Source organism: Passer montanus, unplaced genomic scaffold (assembly GCF_014805655.1).
Source record: "Passer montanus isolate IOZ18808 unplaced genomic scaffold, ASM1480565v1 scaffold43, whole genome shotgun sequence".
Taxonomy (NCBI): Eukaryota; Metazoa; Chordata; class Aves; order Passeriformes; family Passeridae; genus Passer; species Passer montanus.
The window spans coordinates 2215342-2233422 of NW_024369151.1; the positions used below are offsets into that span (position 1 = coordinate 2215342).

The following is an 18081-nucleotide window of genomic DNA, read 5'->3' on the forward strand; positions in this document are numbered from 1 at the left end:
GTTTCCACAGCTTCTCTGTTGTTTTTGTGCTCCTGCCTTGAGTTAATGTGTGCTGGCTTCAGCAAACAGCTCCTGTGCCATTCTCAAACCCATCCAGAGCATTTTCTGCAGGAGTGCTGTGGAAATCTATGACAAATTTAGGTGCTCCTGCTGTTGTTTTCCACCTTATTTTTTACACCATTACCTCTTCAGTGCTCCCTTGTTTCCATCACTCCCTGAATTCTTCGTAGCTTGAAGTAACAGGAGGAGGGACACCCCCTCCCTCCAAAAACATCCTGACCACCTTAAATAGATAAGAGAAAATCTGAGCAAAACAGTCATTTGAAGTAACCAGGAATGAGTTTTGTAGCTCTGTGGGGCTGATTTGTACCTGCTAATTGATTTTTCCTAATGATTATTATTCAGATCCCAGGTTTGTGTGTGGTACTGGGTCATTTGTTCTGTTCAGGTAAAAACAGGGTGGAAACTTTAAGTTTACTTTAAATAAATGTCCAGCAAGAAAGGTGGGTACCTGCACCAAAAATGCCACTGTGCTTTACCTGTGCACAGATTTATGTGTGGGAAACTCCTGGGTTTGCAGCAAATTCAGAGTAATTTTCACCAGTTCATTTTACCCAGATCTGCTGAGATCTGCCCTTGCTGATTTTGTAAATATTTTGGATGTTTTTGCAAGTTACAATTTTGTTTTTGTGGGTTCTGACCACGGATTGCAGCCAGCATGATAAAGGGATGAAACATGGAATTATTTAGGTTGGAAAAGACCTTCAAGGCCATCGTGTCCAACCAGTCTTGCCAATGCCACCACTCACCCATGTCTCCAAGTGCCACATCTGCAGGGATGGTGAGCCCATCACTGCCTGAGCAGCCTGGCCAGGGCTTGACAACCCTTTTAATGAAGAAATTTTTGCCAATACCCCACCAAAATCTGCCTGGGACAGTTTGAGGCCATTCCCTCTTGTTATTGCTCATTCCTTGGGAGAAGAGATTTAACTCCACAAACCAAGCTGAGGGCTCTGCCCCTTCTCAGGACAGCAACTGACACTCTCAAACCACTGATGCTGAAGTTCTCCTGTCCTAACTAAGTGAATTTTTCACCCCACATGACAGAATTGAGTCCATTGCGTGACCAGAGCCAGGTCCCTGCAGCTCCCAGGGAGAATCCTGCATTATCCCAGTGCCTGAGTGAAAAGCCAGGTGTCTGCTAAGGGAAGGCAGGAGCCTCCCCTGAAATGGAAAATGTAAACCCCCTCCTTCTGAATTATTATAATTTTGAAATTAATGGGCACTCAGGCAAAGATATGGGACCAGGAATAAGAGTTTACTAGGAAAATTAAAATACAAATGCAATAGTACAAACAAAATGGGAAATAAATTCCTATTAATTTCTCCCCAAAGGCTCTTCCCCACTCATGTCTCCCCTGGCTGCTCTGATCCAATGCAGGTACTGGAATTCCCTGAGGAATCTGGTGGTCTCCTTGCTGAACTCCATGAAGTCCATCATCAGTTTGCTTTTCCTGCTGTTCCTGTTCATCGTGGTCTTTGCTCTGCTGGGGATGCAGCTCTTTGGAGGGCAGTAAGTTGTTGATATAATTTTTTTCCCCCTTAAAGTCAGGATTAAATTGTGAGACTGTATTTTTTTGTTTGGATTTAGATGTTTATTTGTTTTTATGTAGGTTATAGTTCTGTAAGTTGTGAGTTCTATAGTATTTTTCTTTAACATTTTAACATACTACAAAATGGAGTTTTGGATCTTTTTTTTTATGAAGTCTTTTAAGGATGAACTGTCTAATGAAGAAATGATACTTAAATTATTTTTGTTTTTAACTCAGTAGTTAACTATTTGTGTTTTGTAATGTGGATTTTTTATTTAATGCACAATACTACTTAATCTTATGAAGAAGAAGGTAAAGAAGAAGGACTAGCTTCTGTCTTAAGACTTTCATTTTGTTTTATATAGATTATTATATTCTAAAACTTTAATTTTTTTTTACTTTGTGATATTACACACTTATTTAAACTACATACTCATAATCTTAGTTTTATTATTTAATTTTGGAAGTTTTTTTCTGTGGCTTTAGGTCAAATGTAGTCTTCTCTTGGGGGTTAGTGTCTGTTAGTACAGAAAACTAAAAATTTTTAGTAGCTAGAGTTCTAACAGTGAGTCTGAGGAATCTTTGTTTTGCCTGGAAGGGTTCACATCCCTGATTTCAGGGCTGGGGATAGGGAAGTAATTCCTTTTCTGGTGTTTTCCCTGGAGCTGGATTCTTTCCTAAGGGAGAATGTCCCCAGTTGAAAGCTCCCCCATCATCCCGTGGTGCCCAGGACACCCAGAGCTGAAACAGGACTGGGGGCAGCACTTTCTGTACTGGTTCCTTCCCTGGTAACCCAAGTGCTATTGTATTTATGCCCTATAAAACATAGTATCCAAATATAAAATAGAATGGCACTCTGGAATATTTTCCTGCTGGAAAACACAGTTTGGTTGGATCTGATTATTCTCATTAGAAATGCCAGCAATGGTGAATTTTGCAGTAAGAGCCATCACGGTGTTACCATTTAACTCCAGCCTCACTTCTGAACTGAAATAATGAAATGGTTTTGTTTGGTCTTTTATTTTCCCAGTCAATACCTATTTTATCTTTAATATAGTACAAAGAAATTATCAGCTAAGAAAGTAATTTCAATTTGGGCTTTTACACTTGAGAATGAAAACTTCTTGGAATGGCTCATTCTGCAAAATCATTGGAGATTTTGATTGTTCATTTTAATTGGGGATGAAAATGAATTTCAAAGCCCCAGAATTTTCTCTGAGAATGAAATTGAGTTTTTGCTGATGGTTCTGTTGAGCACCTTCTGAGATGTTCCCCACCAAGCTTGCCTGGAGTGTTACAGCCAGGTGGAACAAATGTTGCTCCCTGCCTTGGTTTATGAGGTGTTAAAGGGTGTTACAGGGATGCCTGGAGCTGCCTGTCCCTCCCCACTCTGGTTTTTATTTCTCCCTTCTCCAGGTTTAATTTCCAAGATGAAACTCCAACCACGAATTTTGATACCTTCCCTGCTGCCATCCTCACAGTCTTCCAGGTAACGCCATTTCTCGTCCTGGGGCAGTGCTAGAATTGAAATTCCTGGGTGTTTCTTCCTGCTTAGGGAGGGCAAACAAGCCCCCAGAAACCTATGGAATTTAGGAAAGGGGGAGTCCTTCCTTCTCATGTGTTTTACTTTGCTGACCAATTCATGCATCACTAAAAATCAAATTAAAAATCAGTGCTGTGGTATTAAGGAAAATTAGAACAAAAGATTTTTTTTCTAGGGGGAAGAATGCTGATAATACAGAGATTTCTTTGCTAAATTAAAATCTGTGTGTGCCCAGGCTGTGCCACATCTGGATGTGCCCTTTGTGTTCTCCAGCCCCTGCCCAAGGAGTTGCAGCTCTGAAAGATGCAATGCTTGGATTTAAAGCTGAATTTTGCAGCTGTTTTCTACCTGTCTTTTTTTTTAAAAACAATAAAATAAAATTGTTTTAAATTATTTAAAATCATTTTAAAATAATGTTTTCAGGTGTTTCCCACCTCAGGAGAGTTGGGGCTGCTCCAGCTGCAGGTGACCCTCACAGATCCAGCATTTCCAGCCTTGTCCTTCACAATGTGGGCTCCCCCTGATCCAAAATTCCCCAGATCTCAGCATGGTCTGTCTGATGTATTTCAGTGTCACCACCCCAAAAGGAGATAAAAAGGAAGGGAGGGGGGGTGATGACAATTTCTGGATTAAGACAGAAAAAGAATCTCAAGGGAAACGTGTCCCAAGAGCTCTGCAGGAGCCGCTGCTCAGATGTGAGGGGTTCAGTGCTCACCTCACAGGATATTGCCCATCACGGGGGATTAAGATTTGCATAAGATTTTGTGCTCATCAAAGGAAGGGCTCAGACACAGGTATTGCCAGGGAGCAGCTCCAGATATGAGCCATGGGTGTGTTGGTTTTGCTTTGCTTTGGGACTGGAGCTGCCTGTGGAATACTCAGCTGGAATATTTCCTATCAGTCCTGAGAGAAACATGCTGCAATGTGGGGTGAAGGAAAGCACGTGGGTTTAAGATATTTGTCTGGAATGCCAGGGGTAGGAGCAAAACCAAGCAAAAGCCATCAGCCCTGGATTAGCTGTGGTCTCCCAGGGCTCTTTGGTACCCCCTGCTCTCCTTCCATCCCACTCCTTCCCTGAACTGCAAACTCCAGCTCGGTGTTTCTCCACTCTGGGGTTGGGATCCCTTTCCAAGCTTTTCTTCCATAACTTCAGCCAGGCTGAGGAGAGCAGCATCAGCCAGGGACAACATTCAATGTGCTGAATAAATAAAGTTAGATACACCCTGCCCCCCCTTGGAGATTCTCTGTGTAAGAAGCTTCTCAAACACTCCTGCCCTCTGCTTTGGCCCATTTTTATCCCAGCAGCCCTGGCTGGGTCATGGTCCTGTCACTGGACACCCAGGATGGGTTTTGTCCACCTGGCAGCTGGCTGAGCTCAGCCTAAACTCCCTCACAAGAGCATCAACCTTCATCTCCAGCTCCTGGCTCTGAGGAAGTCCCTGTGAGCTGAATGTCCAGCTGCGAATAATCCACATACACACACAAACAACATCCATGAGCACAGAGCCTCTGGAAAGCAGAGTTCTGTGTTAGATACCTGTGCCCTGCTCCCTGATTTCCTCTGGAAATCCTTACAGGCTGCTGGGGCAGAGCAGAGCAGTGGGGACAGCTGGAAATTAGGGGTGGCAGTGGCAGGATGGGAGCAGAGCTCTGCCCTGCCCCTGACACACAGAATCACTGGGGGGAGGAGACCTTCAAGATCATCAAATCCAACCCTGCCCCAACCCCTCAACTAAACCCTGGCCCCCAGTGCCACATCCAGGCTTTGTTAAACACACCCAGGGATGGGGACTGCACCACCTCCCCGGGCAGCCATTCCAGAACTTTATCACTCTGTGAAAAACTTTTTCCCAATATCAAATCTGAACTTCCCTTGGCCCAGCTTGAGGCTGTGTGCTCTGGTTGTGTCAGTGCTGCCTGCAGACAGAGCCCAGCCCCAGCTGAGCACAGGCACCTTTCAGGAGCTGTGCAGAGTGATGAGGGCAGCCCTGAGTCTCCTTTTCTCCAGGCTGAGCACCCCCAGCTCCCTCAGTGGTTCCTCTCAGGGTTTGTGTTCCCAGCCCCTCTCCAGCCTCGTTGCCTCTTCTGGACAAGCTCCAGCCCCTCAATGTCCTTCCCAAACTGAGGGGCCAGAGCTGGGCACAGCACTCAGGGTTTGCCCTCACCAGTGCCAATATCTGGCTGTGGGTCCGTGTCAGAGCACCCTGCCTGTGGGGTGTGACGTGGAGCTGCTGGCATTCAGCCTTCCCTCAGGCATCTCCTTTCACTGCAGCCCTGGAAGCAGCACAATCCTGTTCCTGTTCCTGTCCCACCCTTAACCTGCTCGTTATTCCATTAACATTTCACGGCAGCTCTTGACAGCTGCTTTATTCCCTCACCTGCTGGCTCCTCTGTATTAAACAGTGAGATGCACTCCAAATGGTCATTTGGGGCAGCTGAACGGCTCCTCTGTATTAAACAGTGCACTCCAAATGGTCATTTGGGGCAGCTGAAGGCAGTTTGGAACCTGGGGAATAACAAAAATAATCAAAATATACACACAAGCAACATCCATGGGCACAGAGCTTCTGGAAAGCAGAGTTCTGTGTTAGGTACCTGTGCCCTTGCTCCCAAGTCCTCATTGCCTGTGCCTCTCCCTCTGCAGTGCTGTCCTTCCCTCTCCTCAGCAAAAATTCTTTGCAGCATCCCTAAAGAGACCTGAGAGAGCAGAAGGAATTTCATTAACTGCTTGAGGACAGAGCCAGCAAATCCTGGATCCTGCAGGCTGCTCCCTAATTACTTAAGTAATTCCTGCAGCTGATGGGTGGCAGTGGGAAGGACACCAGCTCCTCTTTCCAGGGCCTCAGGGAGCATCCTCAGCTTGTCCAGGCAGGCTGCTCAGTTCACATTCTTTATCTCTCTGCAAAAGCCCCATAAAACATCTCTTTTTCCCTTGAACTTTTTGTTCCACTCCTATATAATCCAAAAGTTGGATTTTGAATCCAGACCCTGCTGGACTTTGTCATACCTGCAAATCCTGGTCTTCTGCTTGGAAATAGAAAAGTTCCCAGTGGTTCCCCTTTCCATGAATATTTGTGTGATCAGAAATTACTTTATGGCTACTCCCAGAAAGCAGGAGCAGCTGTGATTTCATGGAAATTCTGTGAATGCACATTTGTGGACAATACTTTGCATAATTGAGTGGCAGATTTGAAAGCCCAAAGTCCTGTTTCATATTCTCTGGTGCAAATCCAGAGTAGCTCCAGCAGTGTTGGGTCTGAATCCTGATTTTAGAATTATTTGAGGCTGAATTGTGCATTTGGGAGAGGAGTTGGTGTCTGCACTGGGTGTCCTTGTGTCTAGACTCACTCTTGCCCAGTGCTGTCATCAGCACCATCCCTGCAGCCAGAAATGTCCTCTCTCTCAGCAGCTGACAGCCAGGCTGGAGTTTGCAGGCTGGAATTTGCAGGCTGGAGTTTGCAGGCTGGGATTTGCAGTCATTCCAAGCATCCTGTGTGCACATGGAACTCCATTACTACAGCACACATCAGGCTTGGGGCTTTTTATCTTCTTTTTGTTGTTGGATTTTTTTGTTGTTTTTTTGGTTTTTTCACCTACTAAACTCAAAGACAACTCCCTGTTTAGGAACTGGATTTTCACATCCTGGTGTTTTAATACACTAAAAGTGGTCATTGTTTGGCTCTGCCAGGGCAGGCAGAGGATGAGCTGATATGCCCAGAATTCCAGATTTTGGTGAAGAAAGGAACACCAGACAATTCAGGCGGGTGCAAAATCGGCATTTAGCGTGGCAAGGCTTGTTGGAGTCCTGCATACTGATTAGTTTTCCTATTATTTCTGTATTGTTAATTAGCCCTGGGTCGATAATCAGAGGTGCAGCTCTGTGCTTGTCCCTGCCCAAGGACAAGGAGGATCAGAGACCCTTTCAGGCTGTCCCTGCTGTGTCCTCGCTCACACACAGAGATTGTTGCTGCTGTTTAGGGATTTTTTGGGGGGCTTTATGGCCCTCTGGGTCACACCTGGGGAAACTGAAGAGGAACCTGTGGTGTGCAGCCCCTGCAGTGGTCGTGGTGCCCGGAGTGATGCCCAGGCACATTCCAGCTGCAGGAAGGCTGTGCCAGCCCCGAGGGGCAGAGGAGAGGTGGCAGGAGGTGACAGAACTCCTGGGGACAGCCAGTGAGGTCTGGGGGTGCTGAGCAAACCCAATCCTGCCTGCAGGAAGGGCAAAAGAGAGGCTGGCACTGGCACAGCTCCCACGGAGGGCACTGCTGGGAGCTCAGGGCTTTCTTGGGGCTGTGGGAAGTGCCCTGCACAGGCCTGGTGAAACCTGGGATCTCTGCATGGCTCGGAGAGGAGGAGAAAGAAGTGTCAGAATGCCAAATGTGGATTTTGTTTCCTCTGCCTGTGTGACAGCCCCTGGTCCAGGTGGGCAGTGGGCAGGTGACCCAGAGAGGCAGGGGCAGAGCAGGGTCACCCAGTCCAACCCCAGCAACCCCACCCTGGGCATCCCTGGCAGCGCTGGCCAAAGGCTCCTGGAGCTCTGGCAGCCTCGGGGCCGTGCCCATTCCCTGGGGAGCCTGGGCAGTGCCAGCACCCTCTGGGGGAAGAGCCTTGCCCTGAGCTCCAGCCTGAGCTGCCCTGGCCCAGCCCCAGCCGTGCCCTGGCTCCTGTCCCTGTCCCAGAGCAGAGATGGGAGCTGCCCCTCGGGAGGAGCTGCAGCCCCGGGGAGCTCTGCCCTCACTCTGCTCAGCTGAACAATCCCAGAGCCCTCAGCTGCTCCTCACGGCCCCTCCAGACCCTCCTTTGGACACTCTCTCACACCTTTAGATCTTTTTCTGATATTGAGACACCCAGAACTCCCCAGCACTGGGGGTGAGGCTGCCCCAGCCCAGAGCAGAGCGGGACAATCTCTCCCTCCCCTGTCTGGTGATGCTGGGCCCGGTGTCCCCCATGGGCTCCTCATTTCCCAGGGACATTCCCTGGTGGCTTTGCTCTGCCTGGCTCCCCCAGAGCTGCCTTTCACAGAATTCACAGAATGACCAGGTTAGAAGTCACCTTAAAGATCATCGAGTCCAACCCAGCCCCACCCAGTGCCACATCCAGGCTTTGTTAAACACACCCAGGGATGGTGACTCCACCACCTCCCTGGGCAGCCATTCCAGAACTTTATCACTCCTTCCATGAAAATTTTTTTTCTGATATCCAACCTGTATTTCCCTTGGTGCAGCTGGAGGCTGTGTGCTCTGGTTGTGTCAGTGCTGCCTGGAGACAGAGCCCAGCCCCAGCTGAGCACAGGCACCTCTCAGGAGCTGTGCAGTGATGAGTGACCTTTTCCTGTGAGTGACCCCTGTGTCCCTCCCCATCTGTGCAGATCCTGACGGGGGAGGACTGGAACGCTGTGATGTACCACGGGATAGAGTCGCAGGGCGGCGTCCATTCCGGAATGTTCTCCTCCATCTACTTCATCGTGCTCACCCTGTTTGGTAACTGTATCCTTCCACGGGCATCCTTGGTGGCACAGTCCTGCCCACACTGCTAGAAATCCCCACTTTCCCCTGAATTCTCACAGCCTCATCCTTTAAAAGTCAAATTATTGCCGTGGCTTTGCTCCTGACAGCACTGGAGGTGAGTTGTCCAACTTGGTGTCAGTTTTATTACAGCAACTTAAGAATTTTTCCTTTAATTTAGAGACATTTCATTTTAATTGTTGTGTTTTGCCTTGAAAATGTTCTATAAAGAGTTAATTTAGATTGTGGGAGAAATAATTGAGGGCAGGTCAGAGCAGGACCTTGAATATCTTCGTGAACAGTTTGTTTTTAGCCAGGGGAGGATTGAGATGGGTTTGGTAGAGGTGAGTAGATGGTGGTGGAGATGAGGCTCCATTCTCTTGGTGCCTTTGGCTAGGGCACCTTAACCAGCTGTGCTGTCCCAAATGCTCAGAATTATCTCATCTCTACATTTAATTTAATTCTTGATCTTGGGTTTCAGGCTCTGGGAGTGTTCAGTGCTCCAAGCCTTGGCACATGAAGTGTCTGTTTTGTTCTTCTGAGAGATGGAAATCTCTCGAGGGTAACTGGGAGCTTTCATCCCCCCAGTGTCCCAGGGTGTCTGCTGGGGAAGGGGTGGTGTGTCCCAGAGGTCCAGGGAAGCAGGGGCAGAGTGACACCAGGATGGCTTTTGGGAAGGGAGGCTGTATTTTGTATGTATTTTATATTTTATACACAAACAAGCAAAGCAGCTCCCTGATGGAGCAGCTGGGTGTGAGGAGGAGAGCCAGGAGGGCAGAGGGGCTGTGGTGGCCCTGTCCCTGTGCCAGTGGTGGCCAGTGCTCTGTGACAGTGCCAGCACCAACCAGCCACAGCATCCCTGGTGTGAGGACACAGCCCTGAGCTGCACCAGGGGAGCTTTAGGCTGGACCTTAGGGAGGAGTTCTTCCCAGAAAGTGTGGTTGGGCATTGAAGGGGCTGTCCAGGGAGGTTTGGAGTCCCCATCCCTGGGGTGTTTAAGGAAAGATTGGATGTGGCTCTGGGTGACAAGGTGTTGTCAGGTCTAGGTTAGATTTGACCTCAAAAGGCTTTTCCAGCCTACTTAATTCTGTGATTGTGTGATTGATTCTGTGATTGATCCTGTAATCCTGTGATTCTCTGATTCTGTGACTGATTCTGTGACTGATTCTGTGATTCTGCAATTGGTTCTGTGATTGATCCTGTAATCCTGTGATTCTCTGATTCTGTGACTGATTCTGTGACTGATTCTGTGATTCTGCAATTGGTTCTGTGATTGATCCTGTAATCCTGTGATTTTGTGACTGATTCTGTGACTGATTCTGTGGCTGCAGCCACGAGTTTTGTGGATCCAGAGGGTGCATCCCTAAAACAGGAAAACCAGGAATTGTGGCTGAGCTGAGGCAGCCCTGGCTGCTTTGTTTGCTCTGCAATTTGGGATGAGAACGTCCCAGAGTGGGATGAGAATGTCCCAAAGTGGGATGAGAACGTCCCTTCTGCAAAGTGGGGTGAGAATGTCCCAAAGTGGGATGAGAATGTCCCAGAGTGGGATGAGAATGTCCCAAAGTGGGATGAGAACGTCCCAGAGTGGGATGAGAATGTCCCACAGTGGGATGAGAATGTCCCAGAGTGGGATGAGAACTCCCAGCGCCGCTGCTCCACCCAGGAGTTCCCACAAGGATTTCCTGACCTTCTCACAGCTTACAGTCCCAGCATTCCTCTTTTCCTTGTTTGGAAAAGAATCTTGTTTGGGCTGGAGATGCAGGAGAAGGGAAGAGGTGAACTGAGGGAAATACTGGGGCTGAAGGCAGAGTTCCTGCAGAAATGGGCTGCTCCAGCTGGAGTGGAGGGGACAGAACATGCCATTGATGGCACTGGTGCCCATGGGTGGCACAGCAGTGTGCAGCCCTTTGGCTTGGCTGGAGTTCTGTCCTTTAGGATGAGGAGCAGGGACAGGGAAGAGCAGAGCAGGCAGTGGGAGCTGTGCCTGTCACACGAGTGTCCCCATGGATTTATCCCATTCCAGGAGCCGTGGCAGCAATGCTCAGACCTCTCACAACAGCCAGCACGGCCCTTCCAGAAACACCAGGCTCTGCAAAACTAGGTCAGAGGAGAGCAGGGAGGGAGGGAGAGCTCTAAATCCTCCGGGCTTGGCTTTGGAAATGAGATTAAGCTGTAATCAGGCTTGGCAGCACAGCTGAGGGAGGCACTTCTCACCCCTGAGATCCAGCGTTCTTGAGGAACGGGGCATTCATTCCCCTCCCCACCTTTCATTCAGAGGGGACTTCTCCCTGCTCCTTTGGCTCCCATTGCCAGGGAAAGAGCAGGGCATGTTCGAGAGGAGGGGATCTGCTGGCCCTGCCATGGATTTGGGATTTGGAGAGTGGGAACCTCACCCACCTTCTCCCTAAATCTCATCCTGGCAGGTGCAGCTCTCTGGTTTTCCCTTCTGCTGCTGAGGTGGTCCAGAGCTGTTTTTCCTGAGTTCCTCCAGACATCTCCAGTGTCTCTTCCATGCCCTTTTCCCACAGCCCCGTGCTGGTGGCTCCTTGAGCTCCTTGGGACACTTCCCACAGCCCCGTGCTGGTGGGAGGATGTGCTAGGTGGGAATCTTTGATCCTCCCTGAGTTCTGCAGGTTGGGATGAGTTTGCTGCAGGTGAGGCTCTGTGAGCACAGAGAGAGGGGGAAGAATTTGCTTTTTCAATGGATCATGGCAAGGAATAATTTGTTTTTCTAAGTGGGAAGTGTCTCATGTTATGTTTCCATTTCCAGAGAGCCTGTGTGGAATCAGAAATGGTTTAATGAAAGTTTTATGATTAAAGTAACAACAGGATTTGGCCCATTTTCCAGGAAATTACACCATGCCTGAGTACACTGTTATCCACTTAATTGATAAATTGAGGCATCTGTTGAGACAATAAAAATAAAATTAAAAAAAAAAACCTCCAAGAAAAACTGCAGAGGAGCCTGAAAAGAAAAGCAGGAACTGCCTGGAGGATGCTGTCCTTCCCTGGCCCTTAAGTTCCAGGCAGGAGATGATTCCTGGCTCCAGGCACTGCCTCATCCAGGTTACACAGCCTGAGCCAGAGCCTGGAGTTTGGGAGAAATTTGGGAATACCCCAGCCCTGCAGAGAGGGCTGAGGGACCTTTTCTGGGGCAGAAACACCCAAGTCTGCCAGACTGGGTCTGCTTGGAAATGGATGAGGCCAGGCTGATCTGATAAAAAGAAATTAATTCTGTTTCCAGGGTTTGCCTGTGTTACATGAGCCACTTCCAGCGGGTGTGGGAGGCAGGGGTAGGGAGGCAGTTGTACAGCTGAGACATTCATTTCCTGATAGGAGGCTTGGAAGTGTTTCCAGCCTGTTGGAAGACCCCAGACGAAAAAACCCAAACACCCAGCACAGCCAAGGGGTGCCCTCAGCCCCCACCCTGAAAGAAAAAGGGGGAATGAATGTCTCTGTAAAGGACAAATCTGGCTCTGCGTGGGAGGGGTGATGATTCCAGCACTGCTTTTTCCTGTTCTGTACCCACTGGGTTCCCTGGGATTGAGGTGTTCTCAAGCACTCCTCGCTGTCCCTCTGGCTTGGGGAAGGAGCAGGTGATGGGCATCACATTCCAAACCTCCCTCTGAACCTAAGGACTCATCTCCCAAGGGCAAAAACCAGGAGAAATGCTGGTTCCTGCCTGGAGAGACCCCAGGGCTCTGTGTCCATGCCGTGCAGGGAAGATGGAGAAACATCCAAAGGGATGAATCCAACTCCTGCTGGACCCAGATCTGAGGGGCACCAGGCTCTGGGTGATGCCTTGTGCAGGCTGTCCTAGAACAGAGACTGGACAAAGCTAAAAAATAAAGCAAGGATTTATTCAAAGGATCTCCTCCATGGATCCACCTTGGGCAGCACAAGAGCCCAGCCAGGCGCTGCACCCAAGATGAACCAAAATGGTCCCAAAATGCACGAGCGCTCCCGGGGTCTCTCCCTGGGATCAGCTCTGCTCCATGTGCACATTGCAGTTCATTGTCCAGTTCCAGCTTTAGCCCATGCAGTCCCATCCTGCTTGTTTTTCTCTCTTCAGCCCACATTGTTTGTGCTCTTGGGCCTGAGATTTGGATCATTTGTCCTTGGTCCCCAGCTGGAGCAGGAATTGTTTTGTCTCCCTGCTCTGTGCAGAGAGCTCACCATCCCCTGATATGAAGCCCAGACCCACACACTAAAGCAGCACAGAATCTGAAAAATAAAAATGCTAAAACCTGAGGCAACATTTCCTCCCTTTAGCAGCTCGACAAGGCCTTGTTGGGTCTCTATTCTAAATATTTACTAATAGTAGGTATTTAATAAGAGATAAGTCTCTAACAATAACAAACAACTATCAATAGAAATGTTTTAACAATAAACATCTAATATCAGATAAATATCTATTAGTAAATAAACATCTAATGCTGGATAAATATCTAATAACAGTAAATATCTAGCAGTGAATGTCTGACACTCCCTCTGTGGGAATTGGAGCTGGGAATGCCTGGTTCTGAAGTCTGGGCTGAATTGTGTTTGGTAAAACCCTGGAGAAGGGAAGCAGAGGGGCTTTCAGCTGCTGGTTTGGGCCAGCTTTGCTCCCTGCCTGCTGTGGGAAGGTTCCTGATGTGGGACAGGCTGGATGGAGCTGCAGGGACACTGGGGTTGCTGTCTGGGAGAGGGAGATCAGCCCTGCAGCCCTCCTGGCTCCTCTCTGTCTGCAACCCCTGGGTGCTCCTCCAGACAGCCCCCTGAGAGATGGAGAGCCACAGGAAGGGCTCTGAGGCTGTGGGCTCCCAAAATCCCCCTGCAGGCTGGCAGCACCCTCGGGGTTCATCCCTTGCTTGTCCTGCCCTCCCAGGAGGGGTTTCTGCCTTCCCCCTCTCGCCAGCTCACCCAGGCCTGCCCTTGCCCTTCCACCCCACAGCTCCAGGCAGGGAGCATGGCCCTACAGAAAATCCCAGCATGGTTTGGGTTGGAGGAGACCTCAGAGATCACCCCTGCCATGGCAGGGACACCTCCCACTGCCCCAGGCTGCTCCCAGCCCTGTCCAGCCTGGCCTTGGGCACTGCCAGGGATCCAGGGGCAGCCACAGCTGCTCTGGGCACCCTGTGCCAGGGCCTGCCCACCCTCCCAGGGAACAATTCCTAATTCCCAATATCTCATAAAACTTTACCCCCTGGCCGTGGGAAGCCATTCCCTGTGTCCTGTCCCTCCATCCCTGTCCCTCTCCAGCAAATCCTGGATTAGTTTCCTAAAGCTCCTGCAGTCCTTTCAGTGGTTTTATGGACCATTCCCATGCACATTCCTATCTGGGGGAGCAAACAGAGCTCTGCAGTGAGTGACTCTCCTGTCCCCAGGTGATGTGCAAGAGCCAAACACATTTTCTCCTTGGGAGAGTGGTTTTGCTGTGGTTTTGCTCTGCTTGCCCTCCTTCCCTGTGCAGAGGTAGCTGATTTATGGCTGCTCTGGGGCTGTTTTGCAGCCACAAGGCTGGAATAACAACAATAAGCACCAATAAACACAATAAACTCAGCAAAAGCTGAAATCATTAAGCGGAAAACTAAAAGTAAAAGAGGAATAAATAATTCCAGGCCAGTGTTATGTCTCAGGGATGGGATGCAGAGCTCTGCTGACAGGCCTGGGCTGGCGTGGGCACTGCCCTGGCTTAGCTGGTCTCTGGGCTGGGCTTAGGGGCTGTTTTATCTGCAGAGCTCATGAGCAGGGCTGGGTGTGCTGCTGTGGGGTGGCTGAGCTCTGTGTGGAGCTCAGGATGTCTGGGGTGGCCCCGCTGCCACCCTGGCTCCAGTGAGGTAAGCCAGGATCATTTCTTCCCAGCAGCAATGACCTGAGATTCATTTTTCCATGCTCTCCATGACTTTATGCAGCTCTGTGTGTATAAAAATGTAAATGTTGGCTTAAAATGACCCATTTCCTGCAGCTCCACTGGTTGTCCTTTTAGACAAGAGGGGGAAATGAGGCTGAAATCTGCATGAGGGGAAAATGAGGCTGGAATCTTCATGAGGGGAAAATGAGGCTGAAATCTGCATTTCTGGGCTGGGGGGGGTGGAAAACCAGGGGCTGTGCTCCTCTGGGAGCAGCAGGAGGTCCCACCCTGCCCCTCTGATGGGGTGACACCCCTGTCTCCTCTCCAGACAGGTGCTGGGGACACAAATGTGTCCCCACACAGGGCCAGCTCCAGGCAGGGTGGGTGAGCTGGGAATGGTGGCAAAGCTTCCAGAGATCAACCCATGAAACACCGAGGGGGGAAGGAGGGGCAGCAGGAGGGGAATGACTGCTGCCTGTGCTGTGTGAAGAGCTTTTCCTTAGCTGCTCCCAAAGACACTCTCCTGAACGTCTTCTTGGCCATCGCTGTGGACAACCTGGCCAACGCCCAGGAGCTGACCAAGGTAGGTGGGACATTCCTGTGCCTTCCAAAGCCCTGCTGACACCCTGAGGTGTCCCCTGGAGCCCTGGGGTGCCTTGAGCAGCTGGAGCAGAGGCTAGAGGGAGTTCAGGGGAATAAAGAGGAGATTTATTGAAATGCCTTCAAAGGTCACACCCTGGCAGGACCAGAGCCACGGGCTGTGCCCAGATGGCTCCAAGGTGAGAGCAAAAGAGTTTGGTCATGAGATCTCACATTTTTATAAGTTCTGCTCCATTTGCAGGTTGCAGTTCATTGTCCACTTCCAGCTTTAGCCCATGCAGTCCCATCCTGCTTGTTTTTCTCTCTTCAGCCCTGTGCTGTGCTGTGCTCTTGGGCCTGAGATTTGGATCATTTGTCCTTGGTCCCCAGCTAGAGCAGGAATTGTTTTGTCTCCCTGCTGTGTGCAGAGAGCTCACCATCCCCTGATATGAACCCAGACCCACACACTAAAGCAGCACAGAATGTGAAAAATAGAAAAGCTAAAACCTGAGGCATCACCTGCTGCACCTCTAGTGACCACTTTACACTGCAGAGAGGTTTATTTCCTTTCAGGTTTCTTTATTTCAGGTTGCAGTGAATATTTTGTGTTTGCTTTATCCCAGAGTGGGCATTGCTCGTCTCACATTTTCTGTATCCAAGAGCAGAGGAGAAGCAATTAACAGTTTTTTTGGTTGATTGGAAGCTCAGACAGGAGCTAATTCAGGTGTTGTGGTGCTGCTTTTGCCCCTCTGGTGACCAGCTTGCACTGCAGAGAGGTTTATTCCCCTGCAGGTTTCTTCATTTCAGGTTGCAGGGAATATTTTGTGTTTAGTTTGCTCTCACACTGTGTGTCCCTTACCTCGCCAAGGTTGGTGATGGATTAAAGAACTAAAATTTTCCAATCAGCTCCAGGCAAAACAACTTACAGAGGCTGTTGTGCGTACTCAGGGGAGATGTTGGGATACTCTTGGCTCTCCCCAGGTGTACCAGAAATCAGAGGCACAAAGCCAGGCCCTGGCAGGGGATGGCAGTGACACTGGTGTGACTTTTCTGGTTGCAGAGGGCTGGGTGTGGACACAGAGAATGTTTGCATTGAGAACAGCTCAGCCCAGGGTTGTGCAGGGAGGATTGTGACTGTTGCCCTTGGTGTTTGGGTTATTGCTCAATTTTGATTTCTTGGCATACTCTGGTGGATTTATGAGGAGAATTAAAGGGATTTTTGCACATATTTAGCTCTTCTCACCCATTCTGGTGCTGCTGGCATCAGCAGCAGTCACAGTGACCTGCTGGGGCAAAGGCAGCAGTGTCCCTGTTGGGGTGGTGGTGCTTTCTAACTTGAATTTCTTTCCTCCTGCCAGTGGCAGAGCTCTCTGCCCATGAGCTGAGGCAGCAGCAGGCACAGATGGTTTTTCTTTTTAGGGAAAGGTGCAGCAATTCATGCCCCTGGATCCCTGGCAGTGTGCAAGGCCAGGCTGGATGGAGCTGCAGCAGCCTGGGGTGCTGGAAGGTGTCCTGGATGGGCTTTGAGGTCCTTCCACCCCAGACCATCCCATGGAATTGTTCAGAACCCATGGAGATGAGATGCTCAGAGTTAGTGCTGAGGTCTGGGCATGGATCTGGCACTGCTGGACTCGATCCTTGTCACATTCATATTTTCTGGAATAATCCCCTTGCCCAGGATTTCTCTCCTGGGAAGCTGAGAAGCCTCAGAGAAAAAGGAAAACGATAATTATCTGATTTGCTTCTCCTGTGTTTTGCTGCTTTGGAATATGGTTGGAGATTGTTTATCCAACACATGAATTGTTTTTATTTGTTGGCCAATTATGGCAGCTGTGTCAAGGCTCTGGTGAGAGTGTCACGGGTTTTTCATTATTCATCTTTCAGCCTTTTGTTGTGTCCTTTCTCTATTCTTTAGTATAGTTTAGTAGAGCAGTCTTTAATATAATATAGATCATAAAACAATAAATTAGCCTTCTAAGAACATGGAGTCAGATTCATCATTTCCTTCCTTTATCTGGGAACCCTGCAAATGCAAGAAATCTTTCCCAACATTTACGCCTCTTTGGGTCCCCACTGCAACTCCACACTTCAGGGACATGGAGATTTCCCCACGTTTCCCACCCTCCTCCAGCTTTTGAAGACCAAACCAGGCAAAGGTTCCCATCAAAAACCACATCCCTGTTGTGGCTGAGCTGCTCTCTGCCATCTCCCCTTTTCCTGCAGGACTGGCTCCAGCTCCCAGATTTTCTGGAGCTGTTTCCCAACAGACCCTCCAAACAACCTCATGAAAAATATTTCTTATTTTTATAAATAATTTTATTATAAATAATTTTATTACTATAAATAATTTTGTTAATAATGATAATTTTATTATAAATATTTTGTTATTATAAATTATTTTTATTCTAAATTATTTTTTTATTATAAATAAAATGTTATAAATCTTTATTATTTTATTTTTGTTCCAATTCTGTGTTTTGCATCCCTCCTCCCTTAAAGTGTTGCTCCTGGCTGTCTTTAATAGTTCTCTGTTATTTTGGAGGTTTGGCTTTTTTTTGGTGGTTTTTTGGGTTTTTTGGTGGTTTTCTGTTTGTTTGTTTTTGGGGTTTTTTTTTGTTGTTGTTGTTTGTTTGGGGGTTTTTTCTGTTTTTCTTTTTGGTTTTGTTTGTTTTTTTTTTTTTTTTTTAATGGGAATTTTTTCCCTTTCAGCAGCTCAGCTGTTTCTGTGCTCACAGAAATCTCCAGCCTGGAGGCAAAGATCCTCCCAGATTTATGGGCATCCCTTGCATGTGCTAAGAGGGGAGATGAGGCCCAGCACAATTCTTGGATAATGAAGCTCATCCTCCTTCTTTCTTAATCCTTTAAGTGCTTTCTTGTGAATATTTCAGCAGCTGACAGGGAGAGTTAGAAACCTGACTTTGGGGATGTTTATAAAGTCTAATTAAATATTGATGGATTCAACAGAATTGCCAAATCATAAAGCTTCTCCAAAAACTCTCTTGGGGATTTTTTTAGTTTATTTTTATT

At 48.5% G+C, this 18081-nt stretch overlaps 1 protein-coding gene across 9 annotated transcripts in view; it reads left to right on the plus strand.

Annotated features, from left to right (window-relative positions):
* Nucleotides 1-18081, plus strand: part of CACNA1B (calcium voltage-gated channel subunit alpha1 B) — a 298336-nt gene that overhangs the window by 183246 nt on the left and 97009 nt on the right. For all 9 annotated transcript variants that reach the window (XM_039720115.1, XM_039720117.1, XM_039720116.1 and 6 more), the window contains 4 exons: nucleotides 1442-1573; nucleotides 3009-3081; nucleotides 8504-8621; nucleotides 14991-15058. In XM_039720115.1, the coding sequence (XP_039576049.1) occupies nucleotides 1442-1573; nucleotides 3009-3081; nucleotides 8504-8621; nucleotides 14991-15058 (391 nt within the window). The remainder of the gene's footprint in view (nucleotides 1-1441; nucleotides 1574-3008; nucleotides 3082-8503; nucleotides 8622-14990; nucleotides 15059-18081) is intronic.